The following is a 25,265-nucleotide window of genomic DNA, read 5'->3' on the forward strand; positions in this document are numbered from 1 at the left end:
CTCACAATATTTAAAAGAGGAGGGCTGTCTCACCATTTGATGAGATTTAGCCTCGCAGATCCAAAACTAAAGAATATTGTTATCCTTGGATTAGAATTTGTCCATCCATGCTGTAATGATGTGGTACCATAGGAGAGAACAGGTAAAATAAAAAAATTACAATTATTTTACATTCTCTGATTGTGTAGACTTCTTGTAAATTAAGTAATGCAAATGATTAACAATATTTTAACTTGAGAGCATAACATTAAACCAAACTAGATAAAGTGCCCCTCGGGGCACAGGTCTCCACCAGGGCAGGTCAGGTTGTGGCCTCCTGGTGGCGCTATAATAGGCCAATGTGAAAAGGGTGGCATTTCTTTTTACGCCTTGGATGGCAATTGGATGATTTGAGGCAAAATTCACCTGTTGGTGGCACTATAACAGGCCAATGTGAAAAGGTGGGATATATTCCTCAGCCTAGTAGGAAAGTCAGTGAAAGATTTCACGTAAATTGCGGACGGACGGACACACGGACACAGTGCAAAACATACTCTCTCCCCACGCCTTTGGCCTGGTGGAGACAATGAAACCTCAATAATATCTAATAAAGAGTCCATTTGGTTACCAACTCTCCATCATTTAGCTGGGGACCACCGGTGGGTCCCCGAACCACTGGTAGGGAACAACTGTTCTAAGGGGACAAATGGACCCAAAGCCACACGCATAACAGATCCACTTGTCCTCTCTCTCTCTTTGTCTGTCTCTCTCTCTCTCAAACACAAACACACACACACACACACACACACACGTGTCAGGGCTCCTCCAGGTTGACCCAATTCCTGAAATACAGTTTCACTCACGCATGTCACGTACGCATGCGTGTCAACATTGTTTACAGTAGTGAAGAATTTATTTTGATGTCACCACAAAAATAGTAAAACAAATAAGTGTTAGTGTGCTGTACGTGCCACATGCATGCCGCATGCATGCCGCATGCATGCATGTAAAGTGTGTGTGTGTGTGTGTGTGTGTGTGTGTGTGTGTGCGTGTGTGTGTGTGTGTGTGTGCGTGCGCAAATGTAATGAACATTTGTTTTGATGTCACGACGACCTTTAACAGAGGAGGTTTGTGCCAATTGCCATTAATTTCTCTCAAAGTGTTCCTGAGATATTATGTTCACTACGTTTGGACGGACCGACACAACCCAGAAACATATTGCGGCCATGGGTAGAGAGAGCCCAGCTGGGAAGCAGATCGGTTCCAGGTTCAATTCCCGGCCCCGAGCAATGTGTGGAGGTGTCCTGAACCCTAAACCGCTCCTATCCCCCCTGTGTACAAGTCCACCTGGGCAGCAAGCAGCTGGAGAAGCTGGAAACGGAATTTCCCATGAGATGAAGTAGGTTATATATTAATATTATATTATAATTATTATTTATAACGAGGCCATGAATGTCATCAGCAGAGGCAAAGAAATGTCTAGGCGGTGTCAAAATTGTGTGTGTGTGTGTGTGTGTGTGTGTGTGTGCGCATGAGTGCGTGCCGTGCACGTACTATACATGAGTGTCGGTCTTGTTTGACATTTCCTCAGCCAAACCAGTCCTGCCACATTTATTCGATTCTCGCTCAGTCAAGACGGGGGGCGTGGTTGTACCTGAGTGGCATAGGGTTGAAAAGCACCAGCATGCCTGTCACTCATTCACTCACTCATATTTATATCAATGAGAGGAACACACACCCACACGCATCCCACGGGAGTGAGTCTGATTGAGAGACACCGGTGCAGTAGAGAAAGGATTGACCGAGAGAGACAGTCTGGATATTCATCTGTTTCTACTTGTGTGTCCACCAGGACAAACCGCCACGTCTGAAGAATTCCCCCTGGAAAACCACAACATCTGTCCCTGTCACACAGGTAACATGAACTTACCAAACATAGATGATCACCCTGAGTAGAGTTTAAAATCTTGCCTAAAGCTCATAAGTGCATCCGCTGCATGGACAGTCTTACCTCTAGAAATGTGGCCTCCCACTCGGGAGAAGATATTGCGATATTGGCCGTGGAGAGATATTCCGCATATGATCTTTGGACAGTACTACTTGTCATTGTCAACCAGTAGATACTGACACTGTCGTGTACATAATATTTCTCAATGGTAGAGAAGGGAGACCACATCCAATTACCATTTAATCCCAAACCGCTACTGTACGCAATATGTTGTACAGTAAGAAGTATGTGGTCTAAAGGTGGTTGCACACTGGTGCATTTCTTTGTTGCGTTTTGCGGATCCGAAAGTAGTAGGCTATCACTAGCTGTCAGCCTGTCACTAATACCCCACTAGACCCCTCACCCACTAGACTGCTGCGGAAAAGTATTTTTTTACTAAATTCGCTCCGATATTTGCCTGAAAAAACGCACCAGTGTGCAAACACCTTAACCCAGGGCTGAGCGGTCTTCAAAGTTTTTCAGCCCAAAGACCCCTTAGCTGAGAGAAGCAGAGAAAAATGCTAATTTTGAACAGGCATAGCTCATGAACCATTTGACAAGCAGCAATAAAACTTCAATACACATATGCGTCTCCTCATGCCGAACAACTTTTGTGTTGACCTCTGACCTTTAGATCACCCACAACGCTCCAGGACGTTTTTTTTACTAATTATACAAAATGCATTAATATGGTAGAAGGCAATGTCACCCTGCTCAGACACAAAACTCACAATCATTGGCCATAGACTAGAATGCATAGAATAGTAAGTCATGTTTTTGCGAACGTTTGCCGCGACTGCCACTCAAAGTGGCTACTGTCCAATCACAACACGTCCTTGCACAAGTGCACTGGACAATCACAGCGTGTCCTTACTCAAACACGAAGACGATTCCACACTCGCTTCGGCCACTGAGCAGCTCCACTGGAGCAGTTCGGGGTTCAGTGCCTCTCTAGACCATGGTCCCCAGCCCGTGACCCAAAAGACAAATTTGATGTCTCCCCGAGATCCAAACTAGTGAGGTGCGCAACTGCGCATACGTCGGTCCGACGTACATGCAACAGTCCGACACATGCGTGGCTGGTTAAGACTCACCCGTGGCTCTCGACATGTGTTGCTGGTTAAGACACATCCGTGGGCGGTAAGACTCAACTGTGGCTCCTGACATGCGTTGCTGGTTAAGACACATACAGTACGTGGCTTCCCTGCGAGGTTAGGGTTATGTTAGGGTTTGGGGTAGGGTGTCAGACTAATGCCTGTCCAACTGTTAGTACATCAGACCAAACACATGCACACATGTTGAATGCTCTCAACACGAATGCTCTCAACACGAATGCTCTCTCGCTTTGTGCCGCCTTGTGAGCTTTTAGATCGGCTATTTTCACTACTACTTTTCCAATTTATGGAACTTCTTAGATTTTTCTTTGATTTCTTCATGACATTACTGAAAGAAATCTTGCATTTTGTTTTTAATTGATGAAAATCTTAGCTCTAGACTCTAGAGGGACAGCGAGATCCAAAACCGACGCCCTCTCTCCTCACTCAGGATGTCCTTATACAGCAGTTTCCTGTCCGACGACCAGTTCCAGTGTTCCATCTGTCTGGATGTGTTCACCAACCCGTCGTCCACGCCGTGCGGACACAGCTTCTGCATGGGCTGCATCACCCGGTACTGGGACGGCTCCAAGGTACCTTTTCAGCTTCATTTCGTTACCCTCGTTCTCCAAGTAACCCATTAAAACCCATTTTGGTGTTAGCATTATGTTATGCTTTAGCTATTAAAAAATAGCAGCTCTACAAGCTCATAGCGCGCCACCGAGTGGCGCGCTACGAGCTACAAATGCCTTCTACATCAGTGGTTCTCACAGTTTTTCGTACCACAGGTCGGACACCCAAAATGATGTGTACCGGTATTTGGCCATGCAGAATCCCCCAATCCTTCCAGAAGAGAAGATTTGTGTTAAAGAGTGCAAAATTGTTCAAACAATATCAAGCGATTGATTGATTGATTGATTGATTGATTGATTGATCCATTACCAGGTGTGTCAGTGTCCTCTGTGTAAGAAGAGCTTCCAGAAGAGGCCAGAGATGCAGATCAACAGGACCCTGAGGGAGATCACAGAGCAGTTCAAATCCATGAGCGGAAAAGAGACGAGAAGAGCAAGTATAGGTGGAGGTATAGCTGGAGGGAGGGTGAGAAAAGGAGGAGGAGGAGGAGGAGGAAGAGGATGGGAGGCGGGGCCTGCAGGCGTTTTGTTTGACGAGCAGAAGAAGAAACCGCCGCGAGGACAGAAGACACTGGCGGTGAACATCCCTTCAGAATCACAAAGTCAAGGTATAGGCTACGAGACGTGTGGTCGGTTCTGTGACATGTTATTGTTCTCAGTCTTAACTGGCTACGTAGGTTAGCCCTAACCTCAGTCTTAACTGGCTACGTAGGTTAGCCCTAACCTCAGTCTTAACTGGCCACGTAGGTTAGCCCTAACCTCAGTCTTAACTGGCTACATAGGTTAGCCCTAACCTCAGTCTTAACTGGCCACGTAGGTTAGCCCTAACCTCAGTCTTAACTGGCTACATAGGTTAGCCCTAACCTCAGTCTTAACTGGCCACGTAGGTTAGCCCTAACCTCAGTCTTAACTGGCCACGTAGGTCGGTGTAACGGGATGTTGGACTCATGGGCAGTCTCCGGTTGGTTGGATGATTGGTTGGTTGGTTGGTTGGTTTGATGATTGATTCATTAATTAATTCGTTGATTGATTGCTTATTTTTTAAAGGGCAATTTCACAGATTTTTAGCCTGAATACATCAAATACATAGAAATAGTCATCAAGGAACCTAACATTCGTCTAACACTGGAATATCTGTGGAATTAATCTATGAGTATACACTAGTGCTATGTCTACATAAAATTCTATCTAAATTACATAAGTTTCGCTTTTGCATATCATATGTAAGGTCGTCGAGGCTAGTGCAAGTGCTACTGCAACAGTTAAGATGGAGGTGAGTTTTCAGTCTACGGCGGAAGATTGGGAGTGAGTCTGCAGTTCTGATTGCAATGGAGAGTTCTTCGATATACAGAGACAAAAGGGAGAAGAGTCTGGGACATGTGGAGCTTTGTCCCGTTGTCCCGATTCTGACAGCCTCCCTGTGTTGGCTGATCTGACCCCTAAAAGTCTGTATGAGAGTTATGGTGGTCCTTGAAAAGATTGTAATTGTATATAGCAGATGTGAAGTCCACATATCAGCTCTGACAATGTGATGAAATCGGTTCCGGAAACAGTTCCAAAATGTGACGGAACCGATACCGGTTCCTCGATGTTGGATCCGGTTCCGGAACCCCACCCTATTAAGGTCAGACGACCACTGACGACACATACGATGCTCTCAATCTGACTTCCCGTAATCGCATTATCTCCAAAGGCAATCCTTTCGTCACGTCGTGCTCGCCTGAAGATGCCACCCCCCTTCTGGCGTCTTCAGTGCCCAACCAGAGTCCCCTCGCTGCCATGGTCCAGGCCCAGAGCTTGAACCACGGCGCCAGGCCTACGCCGCTACCTCCACCTTACCACGGCCGTCGGCGCTTCACAGTCATGGCGCTAGACACCAGCGTGAACCTGCCCCTCTGTGAGGTCCATCAGAGGGGAATACTGGTACGGACTGTCACCATTACACATTTTAAGTTGGTGATTAATTGTCATGCAAATAATTGCGATTTTACGATTAATTTGTTTTGGGGACGAACTGAAATATACAGAGAAATTACTGCCATTTTTGTATGTATTTTATTCTGAAATAGCGGAAATAGCTGATATACAAGCTTACAAGGCGTCACAAAGTGACACCTTGTAGATCTGCTATTTCTGCTTTTATATGAACCTTTTTCAACATGGACACGATTGTGACAATTGTGCAAAATAATAATTTTCCTCAAATAATTGCAATTAGACGATTATGTAATTATTGTGACAACTCTGAATACTGGTATGGGCCTTTTACTGAGAGCATGCGCTTCATAACCCCACATTATCGTTTGAGACACATTTTCAAACTTTGTTCATAGTTTACCCTGAGATGGCTTTTTGTATCCCTTGGTTAAGAACTGACGAATGACAAAAAAAGTGAATGATTTTAAGAGTATACTGGATCAACTTACTATGAACTATATGAACAAGCATAAAAAGATCGTACATAACAGACATCATACTAGTATGTTAACAGACGGTAGCCAATGCCATTTTAGAATGGTAAACATTCTGTCATTTTAACCCATTCTGGGCGGGAACCCCTTTTGGTGTAAGCATTATGTTATGCTTTAGCTATTGAAAAATAGCAGATCTACAAGGTCATAGCTCGCCACCGAGTGGCGCGCTACGAGCTTGTAGGTCTGCTATTTTTGAAAAATCGAAGAACGACTGACCCAGAAACATAGCTTTTTCAGAAAACTGTCAGGTTGTAGAAGACATTTTTAGAATCTGATCTCAGGTCAGAATGGGTTGAACATCTTTGTCCTGTCATGTCCAGGTGTACTGCAGGACAGATGGGGTGTGTATCTGTCCCAGGTGTAAGACGCTGGACCACCAAGACCACGACACCGTGTCCGTGGAGTCTGAATGGCAGGAGCAGAAGGTAGGATGGAGGAGAGACTGCATGAACAGATGGATGCAGTGGTTGGAAAAGTACTCATATTTTATACTTTTGGTTATTTTCGAATGGCCGAAATGTATATAGGGCTGAAGTGGTTAATGTAGGCTATGTTTTGTCATAATTTTCGAAGTTATCAAATAATTGTAGCAGAGTTAAAACTGGAAATAGTAATAACTCAAAATTGTACTTAAGTACAGTACTTGAGTATATGTACTATTTACTTTACACCACTGGATGGATGGATGGAGGAAGAGAAAGGGTATAGGGAGGAAGATGGAGTAGAGTTATTAGATCACCAAGTGCTTTCAAACAAGACCTATCTACTGTAAATGATTCATTAGTGCATAAGGTCTAAAATGCATGGTACGAGTGCTTGAGGGTGTGTCCAAACTCCACTTTTGCGGGTTAAGTGGTGCATAATGTGAACTCACAGTAAGGCCCAAAAAAGTGCGAAGGAGCTACATTTATTTTCTAAATAAAATAAATCTGATTGAACTCTGGTTGTAACATGAATTTAACCAATCAGGGTGTCATCTCCCGTTAAGTGCCTGTACACTTATTCTTATTTTTGGAATTTAGAAAATTGTAGAAACGAAAACCTTTCTGCTGAGGAAGAGTGCTCATGGTCCTCTCTGCGGTGTGTGTGTTTGTGTGTGTGCGCGTGTGTGTGCCTGTGCGTGTGTGTGTGCGGCACTGTGCGCACAGGCCCTGCTGAGTGCGTCGGAGCAGAACACTGAGGTCATGATCAAACTGAGAGTCCAAAAGATCAAGGAGATCAGGATGTCTGTGTCCGAACTAGAGGTAGGAGACACACACCCGCCCGCGCGCACACACAGTCACACACACGCACACACACACACACACACACACACACACACACACACACACACACACACACACACACACACACGCATACGTTTGTATTACTATACTAATCCTAAACTGAATCTTTATCTAAACATTTTAACCATAACGCAACCATTCATAAAATTGTCCCTCACAATGTCGATTTATGAAATTCTAGTACAGTATTAACCTTGTGTCGACGCGGAGGAAAGCCTGGTATTCATTCTAAACTGAACCGTGGGGGGGGGGGGGGGAACGTTGTGTTGCTGGTGGCGTTGCATTTCTTTTGTTCCCCACATTATGCGAATAAAAGATGGACATACCAAACGATCATGGTATATAAAAAGAAACAATCTGAACAATCAGAAAAGACCTCCGAACATCGCGGTTAGTTCCAAACCACAGACAGTGCACTAGTTTACGAGAAAAAAGCTGGCAAAGGCCGCGACTAAAACAGAAGCTAAGGTTAGACCGTAAAACACAACAATAGTACCCAAACAAAAACTCTCTCTCTCTATCGGCGCCTACCTGCCAGGTGGCGGTGGAGCGCGAGGCGGCGGGCAGCGGGTGCGTACTGGGCGCCATGGTGCGCGCGGTGGAGCGGAGCCGGGCGGAGCTGCAGGAGGTGATGGAGACGAGCCGGCGGGCGGCGGAGCAACAGGCCGACGCCCTCATACGACAGCTGGAGCTGGAGGTTGGCGAGCTCCGCAGGAGAGGCCACGCCCTCGCCGAGCTCACCCAATCGGAGGACCACATCCACTGCCTCAAGGTATGGGAGACATGTTATTTCATAATCTTAGTGTTATACCCTGAAATCTTGAAGAAACAAAACTGTGAAGTAAAAAACTGTATAGCCTACAATATATATATATATATATACACACACACACACACACACACACACACACACACACACACACACACACACACACACACACACACACACACATATATATATATATACCGTATATACATGCAATTTTGCTTATTACAACTAGATTTAGATTTAGATACACGGCATTCAAATCTAGTCTCATATTGCGCATGCCAAGTTTGGTGTGGATTGGAACAACGGTGCGCGGTGTGTCATGGCAATTCTGTGTTGGGTATACTCAGAAAGCAGGACGCAAAATGAGGCAGATTTCAGAGTCGGACATACAATGCCTTGCACTGCTTTTCGTTTTTCTGGTGGCTTTGTTTGATTGACTCTGCAGCAGACTTGTGAACTGGAAACGGATGAAGGTGTCATTTACTGTATATATTGTGTTTCTGCTTCAAACCTGCTGTGTGGAAACGAAACTTAAAACCTGGGTATACTGCAATTATGCACAGTGAATGATTGTTGCTCACTTTATACTTATATCACTGACTTCCCTGTCTTTGCTCACTTCCCATCATTTTAGAGCATTGCCGCCCTCTCCGCACCTCCGCCAACCAGAGACTGGTCTGGGGTGTCTGTGAACTCTGACCTGGGAACAGTTACAGGGACCGTTTATAGGTCGCTGGCTGTCCAGGTCGAGAGGTTCCAGCAAGAACTTAAGAACGTGGCTGAGATAGGTGAGCAAATTAAGCCTGATTGACACTTTGTTGAACCACTGGTTCCCAAACTTTTTAGCTCGAGACAATAGACACCACTGAGACAATAGAGTGCCGAAGTCCTGACGTCGATCGCTCATCCCCTGGTTCACGGAAGTAATTTCTCTATGGAGAATAACATGGGGTCATCATAAAATCGTTTCATATAAGCATTGTGGTCCAAAGATAAACAAGCTGTCTCTGCGTTATTGTCAGGGAGGTGTCTCTGTATCGTTTGAGACAGTCACTCATATATGATACAGTCTGTTTCTAGCGAAGATGTAACTAATTCAGTAGCAGTAACAATAGCGTTTTCTCAGTTGATTCTTCATATCAATATGAGTGAACGCTTATTTTTCCCTGGCTATGGGGATTACAATGCAAATAAAAAGTAGCGGTACATGAACCCCGATATTGACGTCAGACTTCGGTGCTCTATAGCCACTGCCTGCATGCCTGCTTGCTCAGGGGATACATTGAATCTTGACCTTGCTTCAGGTCAAAATTCATGTCACACCAGAAACAGGATTATGTCAAAGGAGAGCAAGTTATTATATGAGTTTAACACTTGACACCACCACAGTTCAATGCTGCCCCCTAATGGTTCATAGTTTACATAACATCGCTGTTGGGCAGAAACCTATCTCTATATTCTAACTTTATTTTTTTATTTTTCTGTTGACGTATTATTTAATTATCAATATTCATAATAATTAGGCTATGCCAATGATAATGTTCAACTACATTTCTGTCACTGTGCTTAGTGGATGAGAAGCCATGTATGCATGTCTGGCCTGGGAAGCTTAATATCACCTACACGTTAATGGAAATTCGCATTGGCTCAAAGAACATCTGATCCTGAATCCATGTGTTACGGTTCCACTACAGGTTTTCCCGTCTCAGCGTTGAAGAGGATACAAGACTATGCAGGTAAGATGTAAGAAACAGAGGATTCATACACAATACACATATATAATATGCTTGTTTTTTGTTATGCTCTTTACCTATCTCCCTCTCTTTCTCTTTCTCTCTCTCTCTCTCTCTCTCTCTCTCTCTCTGTAGTGGACATGACTCTGGACTCCGACACCGCCCATCCCAGGCTGGTCCTATCAGAGGACATGAAGCAGGTGAGATCCCCCTCCAATCAAATGCAACGCCCCTTTCACAGTAGTGGCCCAGCCACCCCTTTCACAGTAGTGGCCCAGCCAGCGTGATTCCTGGTCTAGAGGGGCGGGTGCCGCTTAAATCATGACGGGGGCATTCATTTACTAAATAATATTGAAAGTTAAGATATGGGGATGAGAGGTTTCTGCCTGGCAGTGATGAAACATATTGCATTGTTGTTGTTGTTGTTGTTGTTGTTGTTGTTGTTATTTCCACTGTTATTATTATTGTGTGTTTTTGTCATCACAGGTGAAGTGTGGCGAGCGTCACCAGTTGGTCCCAGACAACCCAGAGAGGTTTGACCGAGTGTTGTGTGTTCTGGGAAGAAATGTTATTTCATCTGGCAAACATTACTGGGAGGTAAGGTGTGTGTGTGTGTGTGTGTGTGTGTGTGTGTGTGTGTGTGTGTGTGTGTGTGTGTGTGTGTGTGTGTGTGTGTGTGTGTGTGTGTGTGTGTGTGTGTGTGTGTGTGTGTGTGTGTGTGTGTGTGTGTGTGTGTGCGTGTGCGCGTGTGCAAATACATACTATTGGTATTAGTATTGCACAAATAGCCAAAAAACAGTAACTGTGTGTGTTACTTAATAGTACACAATAGTTGGTGCGAGATGATCATGAGTGGCAGTGAGAGTTTTTACCCCCCCAGTGACCTACTGTGGGGGTTAGCAGGGATGGATCACACATAGAGAGGCAGGGGAACTTGGAATTGGCTTAATTAACAAATTGTGATATGGGGCGCACTGATGAATTGAACAAGGTGGACTCTTGTAAACAAGTGTAATGCTTTATTGGGTCGTCCACTCACAGTTAACATGCAGTCATTGTGTTGAGTTGTGCTTGAAATGTACTGTAATTCTGCAAACTGTTAATAAATATTTCAATCAATCAATGTTCAGCAGCATAGGCTTCTCATTATTAGTTCTATTACCTTTTTCATGCAAATAAAAGACCTCAGAACTTATGTTGTATCTGCTTTAATCTATCATGTTACTGTTAAGGAACGGGTTCTGAGGTCATAAATATCATTGTGTATGCATTTATGTCACTGAAGATTTCAATAAAGAAAGTAAATGTTCTCCCGTCTCGTCTCCTGCCCTCTCTCCTTCTCTTTGTGTGTTTTGCGTGAAGTTCTTGTTTCACAATTCCGTTGCGATTCTTTCCCCCCGAAAAACCAGGTCGAGGTGGGCGGGAAGACAGACTGGGATCTGGGCGTGGCCAGCCAATCAATCAGCAGGAAGGGAAAGGTGGAAGTTAAACCTTGCAACGGATACTGGTTCCTCAGCCTGAGAGACAAGTGGGTTCACTGTAAAGTAACCTAGTATATTTACTCATGTACTGTAATCAAGTACAAGTTGGAGGCACTCTTACTTTACTTGAGTATTTCCAAACTCTAAAGGTGGTTGCACACTGGACGCGTTTTTCGGAAAAAAACGACGGAGAAACGCCGCTAGAAATCCGAAAAACGCGCTTGATGTGTACTTTTACTTCTACTCCACTACATCTCGGATCCAAATATTGTACTTTTACTCCACTAAAATTATTTGAAAACTTTAGTTACTTTGTAGATTGATTATTATTACAAAACATACACACATCACTTCAGCCACCCAAAATAAAAATATCTAGGGATGCACTGAATATACAAGCTCACAACGCGTTGCAAATGACAACGGCACGTGTATTAAGATCAGCTATGAAGGGCACCTACAGTAACTACAGTGTTGTGTGGGCTGATATCATTTGTTTTGTGTAAAACACCTGAATACGTCACTAATCCACCAACAGCCCAAGCATCAAATGGAGCAGTGAACAGTCGGGTCCGAAAACGGAAAGTTCCCCCTGGAAATCATTTTGGTAGGCATGTGCTGTTTCTATACGATATAAGAAACGCCTGCGTGTAATTCTGTTGATGTTGTGTCATTGCATACATGCAATGACACAGTGGTATATTTATTTCATAGTGCAGGGTGGGTATTGTATGTGTATGGGGTGCTTTCTGTCGTATAAAGTCATTCCTTATGGATTTTAAGTGTTTTTCTTTTTGACTCCTAGCTATTGTGTACCAAGTATTGGTATCAAAGTGTACTAACTTAAGCTTAAGGTACAAAAGTAGAACGTAACCATTATGCAAAATGTTCCATTTCACAGATGTACAAAATGTATAAATATCTTTTGAAAATAGCAGATCTACAGACGAACAAGCTTGTAGATCGGCAATTTTCAAATGTCCGTGGTCAATGTATGTTTTGTAATAATAATCCAAATCTACACAGTAACTAGTACCTAAAGTTTTCAAATATATGTAGTGGAGTAAAAGTGCAATATTTGGATCTGAGATATACTGAAGTAGTATTGGAAATTGCAAAGGCTCATGTAAAGTAGAATACTTCAAAATTGTACGTAAGTAAATGGGGACCACCAGTGGTTGTCGAGGGGGTTCCAGGTGGTCCCCAGCTAAATCATGGAGAGTTGGTAACCAAATGGACCCTTATAGATCTTTAACTCTTGAGACTGTAAAATTAAACCAAATGGACCCATATGGTAGAGTGTCAAATTAAAGGGACCCCTACACTACGGTTTCATTTGGTTTCATTTTACGCTCTGAAAGAAAGTATTGTTAAACATCTGCATAATTAGAAAATGTAGAAGAATTGTTATTTTGATCAACACTTGCCTGTTACAGTATCTCTCTTATGGTACCACATGGTAGGCTAGGCTACCGCAGCATGGAATTGTGGACAAAACATATTAAACGTTTTTGGTCTGAGAGGCTAAATCTCATCACCAAATGGTTGGTCCGTGGCTCAAATGAAGAATAAATAATGGACCTTCATATGAAAAGGTTTGAAAGCCACTTATCAAAATGGATTCAATATATAAAGATATTATAGAAACAACACAAAGTACATTTCCTCATAAAAGTCCAACTACGTTGGTTTTTTTGGTGTGTGCGTGTGCGTTTTCTCCCCGGTTCTGACTATCTCCTCTCTTCAGGAACAAATATACATTCCGCACAGAGCCGGCGACAGATGTACCGCTCAATCTCCGACCACGGAAGATCGGTGTGTTTGTGGACTACGACAAAGGCCAGGTGCAGAATAACAATAATATCTCAGATTTATATTGTGCTTACATGGGAAAGACTATGGGAAATGTTTGGGTTTTGAGCTACAGCCCTAAAACGGCCAAGAATTACTGTTACTAGTGTATCATATTATGTGTAGGCTACTTTTAAACCTGTGTGTGTGTGTGTGTGTGTGTGTGTGTGTGTGTGTGTGTGGTTAAATTTACAGTATTGAATTTATACTTTTCCGATTGATCTGTTCATATCCACAGGTTTCCTTCTATAATGTCGACGCTAATATCCACATCTACACGTTCACTGACACGTTCACAGAGGGCATCTACGGCTTCTTCAGCCCTTGCACCAACAAGTCGGGGAAGAACGACGCCCCGCTGACCATCACACCTGTAAACATGATCGAGTGATGACGCCTCGCTGACCATCACACCTGTAAACATGATTGAGTGATGACGCCGCGCTGACCATCACACCTGTAAACATGATTGAGTGATGACGCCGCGCTGACCATCACACCTGTAAACATGATTGAGTGATAACGCCGCGCTGACTTTGATTGATTGATTGAAATATTTATTAACAATTTGTAGAATTTACAGTACATTTTAAGCACAAACTCAATACAAAGACTGTCAACTGTGAGTGGACGACCCAATTAAGCATTACACTTGTTTACAACAGGGTCCACATTGTTCAATTCATCAAAACATTTAAAGACATACAGACATTTAGAGACATACAAATAGACATTTCTATGTAGCTAAAGTGCAGAACAGGAATTCATCATATGGGAAGCAAAAAAGGGAAAAGATACAATATACAGTGAGGGAAAATGGGGGGGGGTGGGGGGGATTCAGATTTTACAGAGGCCAGTTTCGAATTGCAGCCATCCGTAGGTGCCCTTTGAGAGCGGTTTTGAAGGAGTCAGTCTTAATGACTGTTGGTAGGGCGTTCCACATTTTGGTGGCATAGGAGCGAAAATAATTTAGTCCCTTGTTTGTGCCGAATCTGGGTTGTACATGGTTTGTTGCACTCCCTCTGGTGTTGTGGGTGTGGACTTCGTTTACATTAAGGAAGTATTTAGACAGGTACATGGGTATCTTGGTGGTGACCACCCTACAGTGGTGGGAAAAGTACTCAAGTGTTTTACTAAAGTAAAAGCATCAACAATACTGCAATCCGGAAATACTCTGTTACAAGTAAAAGTCCGGAATTTTAAGTACACAAGTATTGGCATCAAAAAGTAGAGGGTACTCGTTATGCAGAATAGAATGTCCCATTTCAAAAAAATTGTAAAAATCCTGAAAAGTACTTCAGTAAATGTACTTACCGGTAGTTACTTTACACCACTGCGAATGATACAGTGTTTACAGGGATGCACGATATTGACATTTTGGCTGATATCTGACAGCCGATTAGTTGCATGGTCAAATCGACCGGTACCAATACTATTGTATTAATAATGCATTGTACGTTTTTCTGTCCGGGTCCCTTTGAGGCCGGGCCCCCCGAGTGAGATGGAATGTGTGTATACAGTAGGCTATATACCATAATACATGACATACACACTCACAGGAAAGTACACATACAGTATATTACATACATACAACAATAGCTATTAAATGTGGGGTAAAGGTTTTTCGGGTAATTAATGCCGCAAACCCCATCAATCTTCAAGGACCTACTAATGTTCCAGTGTTTTTTTTTGTTGTAAATATTATAAATAAGATGTTACTTAAAGCTGTAGATGTACAGAAATTGGTTTATATATATATATATAAATCACTTTAAAAAGGGTGGCATGTTTGTATACAAAAATGTTCCATGCAGAAAATGTATTATGGAGCCTATGTTTCGCTGTCACTTTTTAGGAAATGGAAAAAAGAACCAGAAAAACGTTCCAGTGGATCCATTGTAGTTATTATTTAGCCACAAAGTTCTTGTTCAAACTTTAAAATGTGTTAAATAAAACCCATAGACAAACTTGACCACTTTCAACATTATTCTCCTCATGGATGCAGTTATACGTTTTCAACACTAGAGGGTAGAATCACCACAACTATGAAGTCCACAGGGCGGGCGACTAGTTTCGAGTTGGCACTGTTTTCCCTTTACTTTGGTGGTGGACTGGACAGTACTTGAGTTGCCTACTGTACTTTGTACTAAAAATAACATCTGTAGCCTATACTTTACTGTATTTTCACACTGCATTGCAAAGACAAATATTATAATTGTAACCCCACCACATTTCTAGGAAGGGAAAGGGTAGGCCTACATTATGAATATGATGAATTAATAACCACATAAACCATATGGCGTCGCCTGCTCAAAAGAACTGACCAGTACTAGCTATCAACGCGCAGCGATCGGCGACCCTTTGATAGTTGTTGATACCGTACGATAGCTTAAGGCCTATGTTCGCTTTGGAGCATAAGTGATGCAGATGTCAGTCATTCCTGCCTGATAGGGCTAGGCTGGTCTACAGTCCACACTAAATGCATTCATTTAGGAGGATAAATAAGCTACAAGCAGTGGTAAGTAATAGGTTAAGTGAAGTAAGTAAATAAAGTCTATAAATTGGGTATTTTTGCCTGTCAATTTGTAAAATTGTCTAGTCTACCCAGTCCATCAGATATTCCAAGAAATGTGATTTAAGAATATATAGGCCTACATCACATTTCTTTAAAGGTGATATGTGTTGGTTAAATCACTTGATAGTATAGCCTACTCATTGCTATGTGTTAGTTTGTTCAGTAACAGCTCTCCCTGTCTCTCCAGCTATTTTAATGAACAGAAAATACATTTTCAGGTATAGGTGACATTTCAGACAATCAGGAGAAAGTAGCAATTCAATTTGTCTGCTCAAGATCTTTGTGTCATCACTTCCAATTTCACTTGTTTAATTTGTATCCTGACCGTGTTCTCTAATCCTGATTGGATAAAATTGTTATCCGTATCCCAACCTGAAAATGCATTTTCCGTGTAATAAAAAGCTGGAGAGACATGGAGACTGTTACTGAACAAACACACTATATAGCAATGAGTAGCCACTATCACAGCTTTTTAACACTTATTTTAACCAATACCTTTAAGTTCAGTTACTTGCATTTTAAGTGAACAACACCCATTGTCATGCAGTGTATGTATCATCAATACAATTTGTAGGCCTATATAATGATATACAGTAGGCTACATCACAGTACGGCTACTGCTTTCAAATATAGTGACATATTATTTTCCACTATCAATAGATATATTTTTTTAAACGGGAAAATATTTATTTGGAAAATATCTAAACATCAGTAACTCAAACGCCAGCACAGCAATCAGAAATGTCTTTAGTTGTGTTTTAAAATAAATTTGAGTGTCGGCAGACCTGCAGTTTTCTGGGAGTTTGTTCCAGATAGGAGCATAAAAACTAAATGATTTTTGGTTTTAGTCTTTTAGGCATCACAAAGCAGACTCTTCCCATGGATGACCTGAGCTACTGTAGGTCTGGGTGGTTCATCATATCTCATGCGATCACAAATGTATTTTGGACATAAACCATTCAAAGCTTTATAGACCATGCAATAGCAGTATTTTTAAATCAGTTATTTGACACACGGGGAGCCATTTTAAGGATTTAAGAACTGGACGAGTGATATGATCCACTTTCGTATTGACTCGAGCAGCAGCATTCTGAATCGACTACAGTCCTAGTCTTTTGAATACAATTTCATTTAGTTTTAGTCATCTGAAATGTTTTGGTTTAAGTCTAGTTTTTGTCGACTAAATAAACTAAATGTAGATGCCAAGATGTCAAACTCCTCACTGTTGCCATCTGGGGCAACATCCTTGGTCCTTGTTCCTGCATAGTGCATACATGGTCTCTATTGCCCGGAGTAAGTTGGGAGGGACAACGTAGGGTAGGCATTAATCATCTTCATCTTCGTGCCTCTGTAGATCGAGTCAATTGCCTTTTTGAAGTCGATAAAGCACAACACGGCGGCCAGGTTGTTCCCTTTAACCTCCTCGATGATTCTCCTTAGGGCCAAGATTTGGGCCACGGTATAGTTCTCCCCCCTTGAAAGCATTTTGGTTTGCCCTCAGGTGGGGGTCGATACCAGGCCGTATCCGGTTGATGCATGTCAGGCTGATGCATGTCAGCCTTAGGCACCGGAATGATGTTGGAGAGAGACCACATGTCAGGCTTGCTTGTTGCAAGGTTACTGTAGGATATTGTTGACCTCTGGGGGAATGCCGTCCGGCCCAGCACTTTTGCCCTCTCTCAGCGTGGCTTTCCCCCAGGCTAACTCACTGACCGTGAAGGGACCATCGTTGATGTTGAGATGCTGGAGGAATGGTGGTATGTCTTGACTTCCTCCTCTCCAACTACTGTTGAGCCCAGCAACCTTCGGAAGTGGTTGAACCATGTCGTCACCCTTTCCTCAGGGCTGAGTACCTCCACCTGTCCCTCCTTGGTCATCTTACATCCTGTCATCACTTCCTGGACTCTCCGTACCCTCTCCATAAGTTCTCCTCCTCTTTATCGTAGGTGCTGAAGAGAAGCTGTTTGGCCTCATTCAGTAGCCCACGTCTCTCCGCAGTTGGCGCTCGCGCCAAGCCGAGCCGTGCTTCCTCCACCCTACCCCGTGCTACCATGACCAGAGAGGTTTTGGCTTTGTCCAGTATTTGCGACAACGAAAGAAACGCCTGTATTCACCCTCATCCAGCAGCCGAAAGTGCCTCCTGACCTCCTCCGTATACCTGGCTTGCAGGCCAGGGTCAGTCGAGAATGCCTTCCCGTCGTATAGGATCTTGGGGACTGAGGCTCAGTCTCACCCTCATGGAGACCACGCGATGATCAGAGCCAACAGAGCTGAACGTGCTGTATGGCACTTGTTCCCCCCCCCCCCCCCCCCCCCCATCCGATAGGGCTAGATAATGCAGAGTGGATGGGATTATGGGATGAAACTTTAATCAAATTAATTTCACAATTTAATTAACTCTGTTATTTTGACAGCCCTAATTAAGAGGGAACTGTCAACATGTTTCGACCATGTATCAGTTGATACACAGGCAATCTGGGAACACAAAACAAAGGGAAAACAGCGCTCTCTTTTCCGTGAGTCAACAGTCTCGAGAGACTAATTCACAGGTAAATGATTGGCACCCACGTGCATTTGACACCTCTAATTGCCTCATTGCAAAGCCTTGCTCTTGTTGTGATACATAATGAGTTAGTTTTTGATATTCTTCTTCATAATGCCTGGTTTTTAAACTTAGTTGCATGCTTAAACTAGCAGATCTACAAACTCACAATAACGAGTTGTGAGCTTGTAGACCTGCTATTATCAGCATGCAACCCAACATAAATTGACTGTCTTTTAGTTCTACTGGATTTATCCTCCACTAGTCCCTTCCTAATATTTTAGGCTAGTTTTTATTTGTAGACAAACTTGTCAATGTATTTAGTCTTAGTCATCATAGCTTATAGTTTTTATTTAGATTTTATTTAGTTTTTGTCAGTGAAAAAAGGTAATGGACGACAGCGTTACAGTCTACTGAAGATAATGTAGACTCAATACTGTAAATGCTCCATTCAGCAACATGACTTATATCTATGCTTACATGATGTATACTCACAGAGTTGGACTATAACCACCTCTCCACAGAAATCACACCTGAACTTGTCAACAGGTTTAGTAATATAAGATTACATTTAAGTAGATTTCATGACTTGTGTGCGTGTACGCAAGCGTGCGTGCGCGCGTGTGTGGTGTGTGTGTATGGCAGTGGTGTATCGCAGTGGTGTTGCAAGGTAACACAAGTGGGATCATGTCTTACTCTTTTCTGGTCCTGTAGTTAAATTACTCAATAGACCATACGCCCAAACACACACACACACACACACACACACACACACACACACACACACACACACACACACACACACACACACACACACACACACACACACACACACACACACACACAAACCAAATGGAAAACTGTGGAAAAGTCACGTGAAAAGACATTTAGGCTTTCTTTCTTTCTTTCTTTCTTTCTTGCTTGCTTGCCTTCCATCTTTCTTTCATCATGTGCCCTAAAAGCTGCACATTATGGCGTATGGACATGCGCACACACTCAACTTAAACATATTATGTACATATGTACAAAGTTACACACACACACACACATACACACACACACACACTGTGCCCCTTTCGAGGTAAATCCTAACGGTATTTTTGGACTGCTATCTGCCTGTTCCAACATGTTCCAAATAACTGTCAGGCTACATGGAGAAACACTGACAGTTATTATGAGAGGTGAGAGGGGGAAGGGGGGGGGGGTAGACCGGAGCAAGAGATGAATAAGAGAGAACAAGGGAGGCATGGAGAGAGAAAGGGAGGGATGGAGGGAGGGATGGAAAGATCAAGACATAGGGAGGAATTAGGAAAGGAAGCAGAGAGATAGTGGGGGACATGATATAGTCAGAGGAAGTGAGGGGGAAGCAAGGAGAATCTTTTGTCAATAACGATCTCCTCATAATACAATCCAATTCCAAACACAGTCAATACATTCGTATTATATGTGAGAGAGACAGAGATAGAGGGAGAGAGGGGGGGGTGAAAAAGTAATGAACCAGGGAGGAGATATAATGTATGTACCATGGGGATGTACCACAGAGTGTCCCCTAGAGGGCATGTAATATTCAACTTCATAATAGAATCACAGTCTACAGTATGTGGATGTAACTTGCATCCCCAAGGAAGTGCCTTGTTTCTTGTGTGTGTGTGCGTGTGCGCGTGCGTGCGTAAAAGCAGCAATGTTGCAAGGTAACTCTTACACACAGGTGTGTATGTCACTATACTCCCCACAAGCAGTGGTGGAAAAAGTACTCGCATGTTAAAGTAAAAGTATCAGTACAGCAATATAGAAGCTGTCCAGAATTCAAAATTTACTTGAGTAAAAGTACAAAAGTATTCCACCACCAGTGCCCACAAGTAGTCGCCCATATAATGGGGGGAAAACATCTTATAAATGCACCTGCATGTCTCTCACTATGTCTGTCATCCACGTAACTCGAGAACTGACTTCAAATTCGACACACACGTTCCACACCACCACAGGGCGTGCACTGCAGTGCCCGGCCTTGAGTGTGAACTTGCAGTAGATCTCCTATTTTCGGTGAAGACATTCAAACTTCAAAGTTATATTTTCTGATGATTGATATACAGGAAACGCTACTACTGTGTACCAGTAGTTCTCAAAGTGGGTGCAGTGATACGCAAGTCCAGGGGTGCCTCCGAATACTGGAGTTTATCAATATGACTTCAGTTTAACTACTGAAACCCTCTTAAACCTATACTTAGTAGATGTATACGTTTATATAAATGTTATTTAAAGGGGTGACCTGCGACAAAAAACGTTTGATAACCGCTGCTCTCTACTGCACACTCACAAATATTGACATATTCACATTTATGCACGCACGCACACACACACACACACACACACACACGCACACGCACACGCACACACCTTCCTCTTACTGAGGGTGTGGATCTTTTTAAATTCTTGCAGAAAAATGACGGCACACCATAGAAAACCCCTCCGACCTGTTATATGATAACCACAATTAACATTCTCCTTTCCTTTTATAGCCACTTTAACAAGCACTTTGATCTAATTGTTCCTCACAAATGCTCATTGTAAGATTTCTGCCTGCTCACTGTGACCCCTTTTCCACCGGTTGGTTCCCAATGGGAACCGGTTCAGTTCTTTTTGGTTTTTAGTCCATGAGCCAGAGCTCCATAATTGGTGGGCAAACTATACCCTATATTAAATTGTTTATAGGATCAATACAAGTAAATTAATACATGATAACCCTTCTACAGTAGTAGCTTTTTCATATTTTTGAGTATTGCATATTTTTCCTACATAATGCCTCATTTGCCTATTTAAAAATGTAAAATTTGTAATACAATAAATCATTGTCTTCGTGTAAGTACTCAATTGGTGAAGTTTAATGGCGATAACAATCTAATATAGGTATGGTTTTGCCCACTCAATTCATAATTAATGTTTCAATTTTGGAGCTCTGGCTCATGGACTAAGAACCAAAAAGAACTGAACCGGTTCCCATTGGGAACCAACCGGTGGAAAAGGGGCCTCTGCGTCTCAGACGTGGGCTATATATGGACACTTCACAATTCAACCATTCAATTCAAAATGTGCATTGGCCACATTAAGCCTGCAGCCTCATTAAGCCTTTTCATAATTCCTCATAATTTTGTCACAATTTGTTGAGATATTTCAATTTCTTGTTTTTTTATTTTAAAATAGCAACAACAAAAAAACAGCAGTGTCCGTCAGACCCCTTTGACAAAATGTGTCCAAAGGTTTCAAAGGAATTCCTAAATATGATTTTTATTATATTATATATTTTCTCAGCTGGTCTTATTTGTTTGTATTTAAATCTCAGGAGTGATAGATGTAGAATTCTCTTGTGATTTGTGATCTCGACGAGTGCTTCCTGGTTTGATAAAGGTTAAATAAAGACCAATGTTGTTCAATCTTAAAATATCTGGAGAGGAGTGACAGCTAGTGTTCAGGCCAAGGGGATTTACTACTCACCGACTGGGTTGATAATGACAGCGGTATGCCACGCACGCGCACACACACACACACACACACACACACACACACACACACACACACACACACACACACACACACACACACACACACACACACACACACACACACACACACACACACCACGTGATGTACATGTCATGAGAGACACTCGGAGACACACACACAGGTATGCAGCCTGACAGGTATAGGATTGTGTACCTGGGTTATTATCAGGCACCTGTAGTTAGCATAGGATAGGCGGATTATGAGACAAATGGGCCCCGGGCCACAGACATGTTTTACACTCACTTGCAGCCAACGGCACAATAATTCACCTGTACTGTACCTGATCAGGATTTACAGTGCACATAAAAACATCAATTAATGCCACCGGCAATATCAACAAGACATACATTCACCTTAGCACCGTTACCATTAAGAGGCTAGGCCGATTTCTACAAATGTCAAACTTAACAGTTTTCTGAAGAAAGAAACCAACAAAAAAGTTTCTAAATCAATTGTTATCTAGCCTTTTCATGTATTTGACTGCGGACACCAATCTCAAAACATTTTGTTCCTGGGACCCCCAGAAGCAAAGATTTAAAAAATATACTTAAAGATTTTCAGTTTTTCACAATTTTTCAAAACTTTTCAAAAATAGAAGATCTACAAGCTCATAGCGTGGCACACAGTGACGTACTATATATTATTGAATAGCCAAAGTATAAAACTATAAATGAATGGTTAAAGTGGTTAAAATTTAAAATGACACAGATGCTTTCTGGTTTTAATGGGTTAGATAACAATTTAAATATTTACATTATTTTTTTATTTTATTTTTTTATTTTTTTTTGCGGCTTACGCCTTTATTGATTTTTTAAGGGATAGAAAGTAGGCTGACAGGAAACGGGAGAGAGATGGGGGGATGACATGCGGTAAAGGCCGTGTCGGGTCCGGGAGTCGAACCCGCGGCACACCGCGACTGGATCACCAGTCCGGTGCCCAGACCGTTACGCTACGGCCTGGGCCATATTTACATTATTTTGACCTCATCTGTGGCCTAGTTCACTAATAGCGGACTCTATCGACCAGTTTCTGTACTAATTAATGTAAAGGTATTTTATTGCACATTTGTAGCAAACAAAAGCTTCTCTTTTTGAAAAAAATGACAGTAGGCTTAACAATATTATATCGGCAAACAAAAAATGCAGCATCCTGTATTCTGCATCCCCCACCCCCCAAAGAAAAAGAGAGAAACAAAAAGAAAAGAAAAGAATCGGTTCGAGTTGCATGGTGTGATGGTTCTGGGAGGGGTCTTTGACCCTGACATGTGTGTTGGAACGTGATGTGAGCATAGAATATGCAGATACCCTGTACACACTTATACTGTATGTTGGGTTGTTTACTGTTTTACTGTTTACTGTAGCCTACACACACATTCACACACACACACACACACACACACACACACACACACACACGCACACACACACACACACACACACACACACACACACACACACACACACACACACACACACACACACACACACACACACACACACACACACACTCACTCACCTGGGGACCACCAAAATAACTTTGTGACCCCCATTTGGGAACCCTTGCTCAATGCCTCCACTGCATGTTTGCCCCATGTACAGTACAGTAGGCCTATGTCAAAGAATGTAACTTTGTAACCTTACAATATAGGACACTTGTACAGTTTGGTTCAATTAAAAACATGTGGGCTTTCATAGGACAGGGGCCCTGTCCTGAGCCCAGGAGGAGGCCTTTTGTGGTGGACCCTTGGACACCCGTTGGTCCGACCGATTCGACACCGGGCACTGCACTCTCTGTGGGGGTGTGGAACGCGTGTGTCGAATTTGAAGTCGATGGAGTTGTGGCAAGATGCCCTGCTTGTGAGCAGCATTGACGTTTGGGCATATAGTGGTCAGTGCGGCATCTACTGTATGCATTTATGTCCATGTATGCAAGAATACATGTCCATGTATTCTTCGAAGGTTTGGGTTGGGTTAAGGTAGAACCCATGATTGGTCGTAACAGTGTGGTTCTAGTGTTACGTGATTTAGTTCAGGTTATCAATGCCTACAGCAACAAATCATATACTGTACACACACGCACACGTGCACGCACGCACGCACACACGTGCACACACACACACACACACACTGTATATGCAAATGCACACACACTTACACAGGTATGCTACCTATCCAGTGACTCTACCTGCAAACATAAAGTATGGCGCTGGTGTCATTACAGGAAGATAAGTGCAGAGAGTACTGGTGTTGGTTGAAAGAGGCTCTGAAGTGACTGTTAAATGTCTAAATTGAAGAGGGGAACAAGGCGCCAGGCGGTACAAGAAGCGAAATAACAATTGAGTCAATGTCGTTAATAAATCAGGTTTTTCTGCCCGGGACTATTTTTCTAGTGTATTTCCATGCTTTGAAATGCATTTAAATGTACAGTAGGCCTATTGATAATGATTATGCACACTATTGATGCCATGCAACTGTGTTGCATTACACATTTCAGGCTAATTCTCTCAATTGTTTTTCATAAATGTTCAAAAATATCAGATGTACAAGCTCGCACAAAGTGACACACTGTGAGCTTGTAGATCAATGATTAGTGAATTAACCCATTGAGTCCTGAGACCAGATTCTACAAATGTCATCTAAATCATATCTAAATCCATATAAATAACAGTTTTCTGAAAAACGTATGTTTAAACTTTCTATATCTGTGGTCAAGGAAGTAGGAACCCAACAATTATGTAATTGGCCGCCGAATTGGCCGCAGAAGAATATATATATATTCAAAGATATGCACACGTTTTCACATTTAAAAAAATTGGGATGAGGCACGTCCCACTGGGAGGAGACCCCGGGGCAGACCAAGGCGCAGTTGGAGGAAACACATAGACTCACTGGCCTTGGAACGTCTTGGGATCCCCCAGGAAGAAGTCACGATAATGTTGCTCTGGAGAGGGAAGTCTGGAACACTCTACGTCTACGGATAAGCGGTTGAAGATGGATGGATGGCAAATGGTGCATTTATATAGTGCCTTTATCCAAATCGCTTTACATAGATTGTGCATTACATTCACTCATTCATACACCGATTGCGGCGGAAGCCATGCAAGGTACCAACCAGCACATCGGGAGCAATTTGGGGTTCAGTGTCTTGCCCAAGGACACTTCGACATGTAGACAGGAGGAGCTGGGATTCAAACCGCCGACCCATGGATCATTGGACGACCTGCTCTACCTTTTGAGTCAGTCACAGAGCCACAGTCACCCCACCGTCTGACTACCAGCAGACAGCCTCTCTAGTCTCT

The 25,265-nt window shown here is 42.7% G+C and overlaps 1 protein-coding gene across 3 annotated transcripts; it reads left to right on the top strand.

Moving 5' to 3' along the window:
• The first annotated feature begins 1,262 nt into the window (after window positions 1-1,262).
• On the top strand, window positions 1,263-13,810 carry LOC310875517 (E3 ubiquitin-protein ligase TRIM21). 3 transcript variants are annotated; one of them, XM_083788787.1, is made up of 15 exons: window positions 1,263-1,378; window positions 1,832-1,894; window positions 3,512-3,653; window positions 4,006-4,300; window positions 5,386-5,615; window positions 6,487-6,591; window positions 7,315-7,410; window positions 7,991-8,224; window positions 8,859-9,012; window positions 9,919-9,960; window positions 10,093-10,157; window positions 10,444-10,554; window positions 11,367-11,485; window positions 13,186-13,282; window positions 13,528-13,810. In XM_083788787.1, exons 3-15 carry the CDS (start codon window positions 3,513-3,515, stop codon window positions 13,678-13,680), a joined length of 1,842 nt encoding a protein of 613 aa, XP_083644913.1. In that variant the 5' UTR covers window positions 1,263-1,378; window positions 1,832-1,894; window position 3,512; the 3' UTR covers window positions 13,681-13,810. The 3 variants fall into 3 exon arrangements, with proteins under 3 accessions (XP_083644913.1, XP_083644912.1, XP_083644914.1); XM_083788786.1 differs by lacking the exon at window positions 1,263-1,378 and having other exon boundaries at window positions 1,723-1,894; XM_083788788.1 differs by lacking the exon at window positions 1,263-1,378 and having other exon boundaries at window positions 1,723-1,894; window positions 13,589-13,788.
• Window positions 13,811-25,265: the final 11,455 nt, after the last annotated feature.

This window comes from Protomyctophum parallelum, assembly GCF_964188405.1.
Source record: "Protomyctophum parallelum genome assembly, chromosome: 18".
Classification (NCBI taxonomy): Eukaryota; Metazoa; Chordata; class Actinopteri; order Myctophiformes; family Myctophidae; genus Protomyctophum; species Protomyctophum parallelum.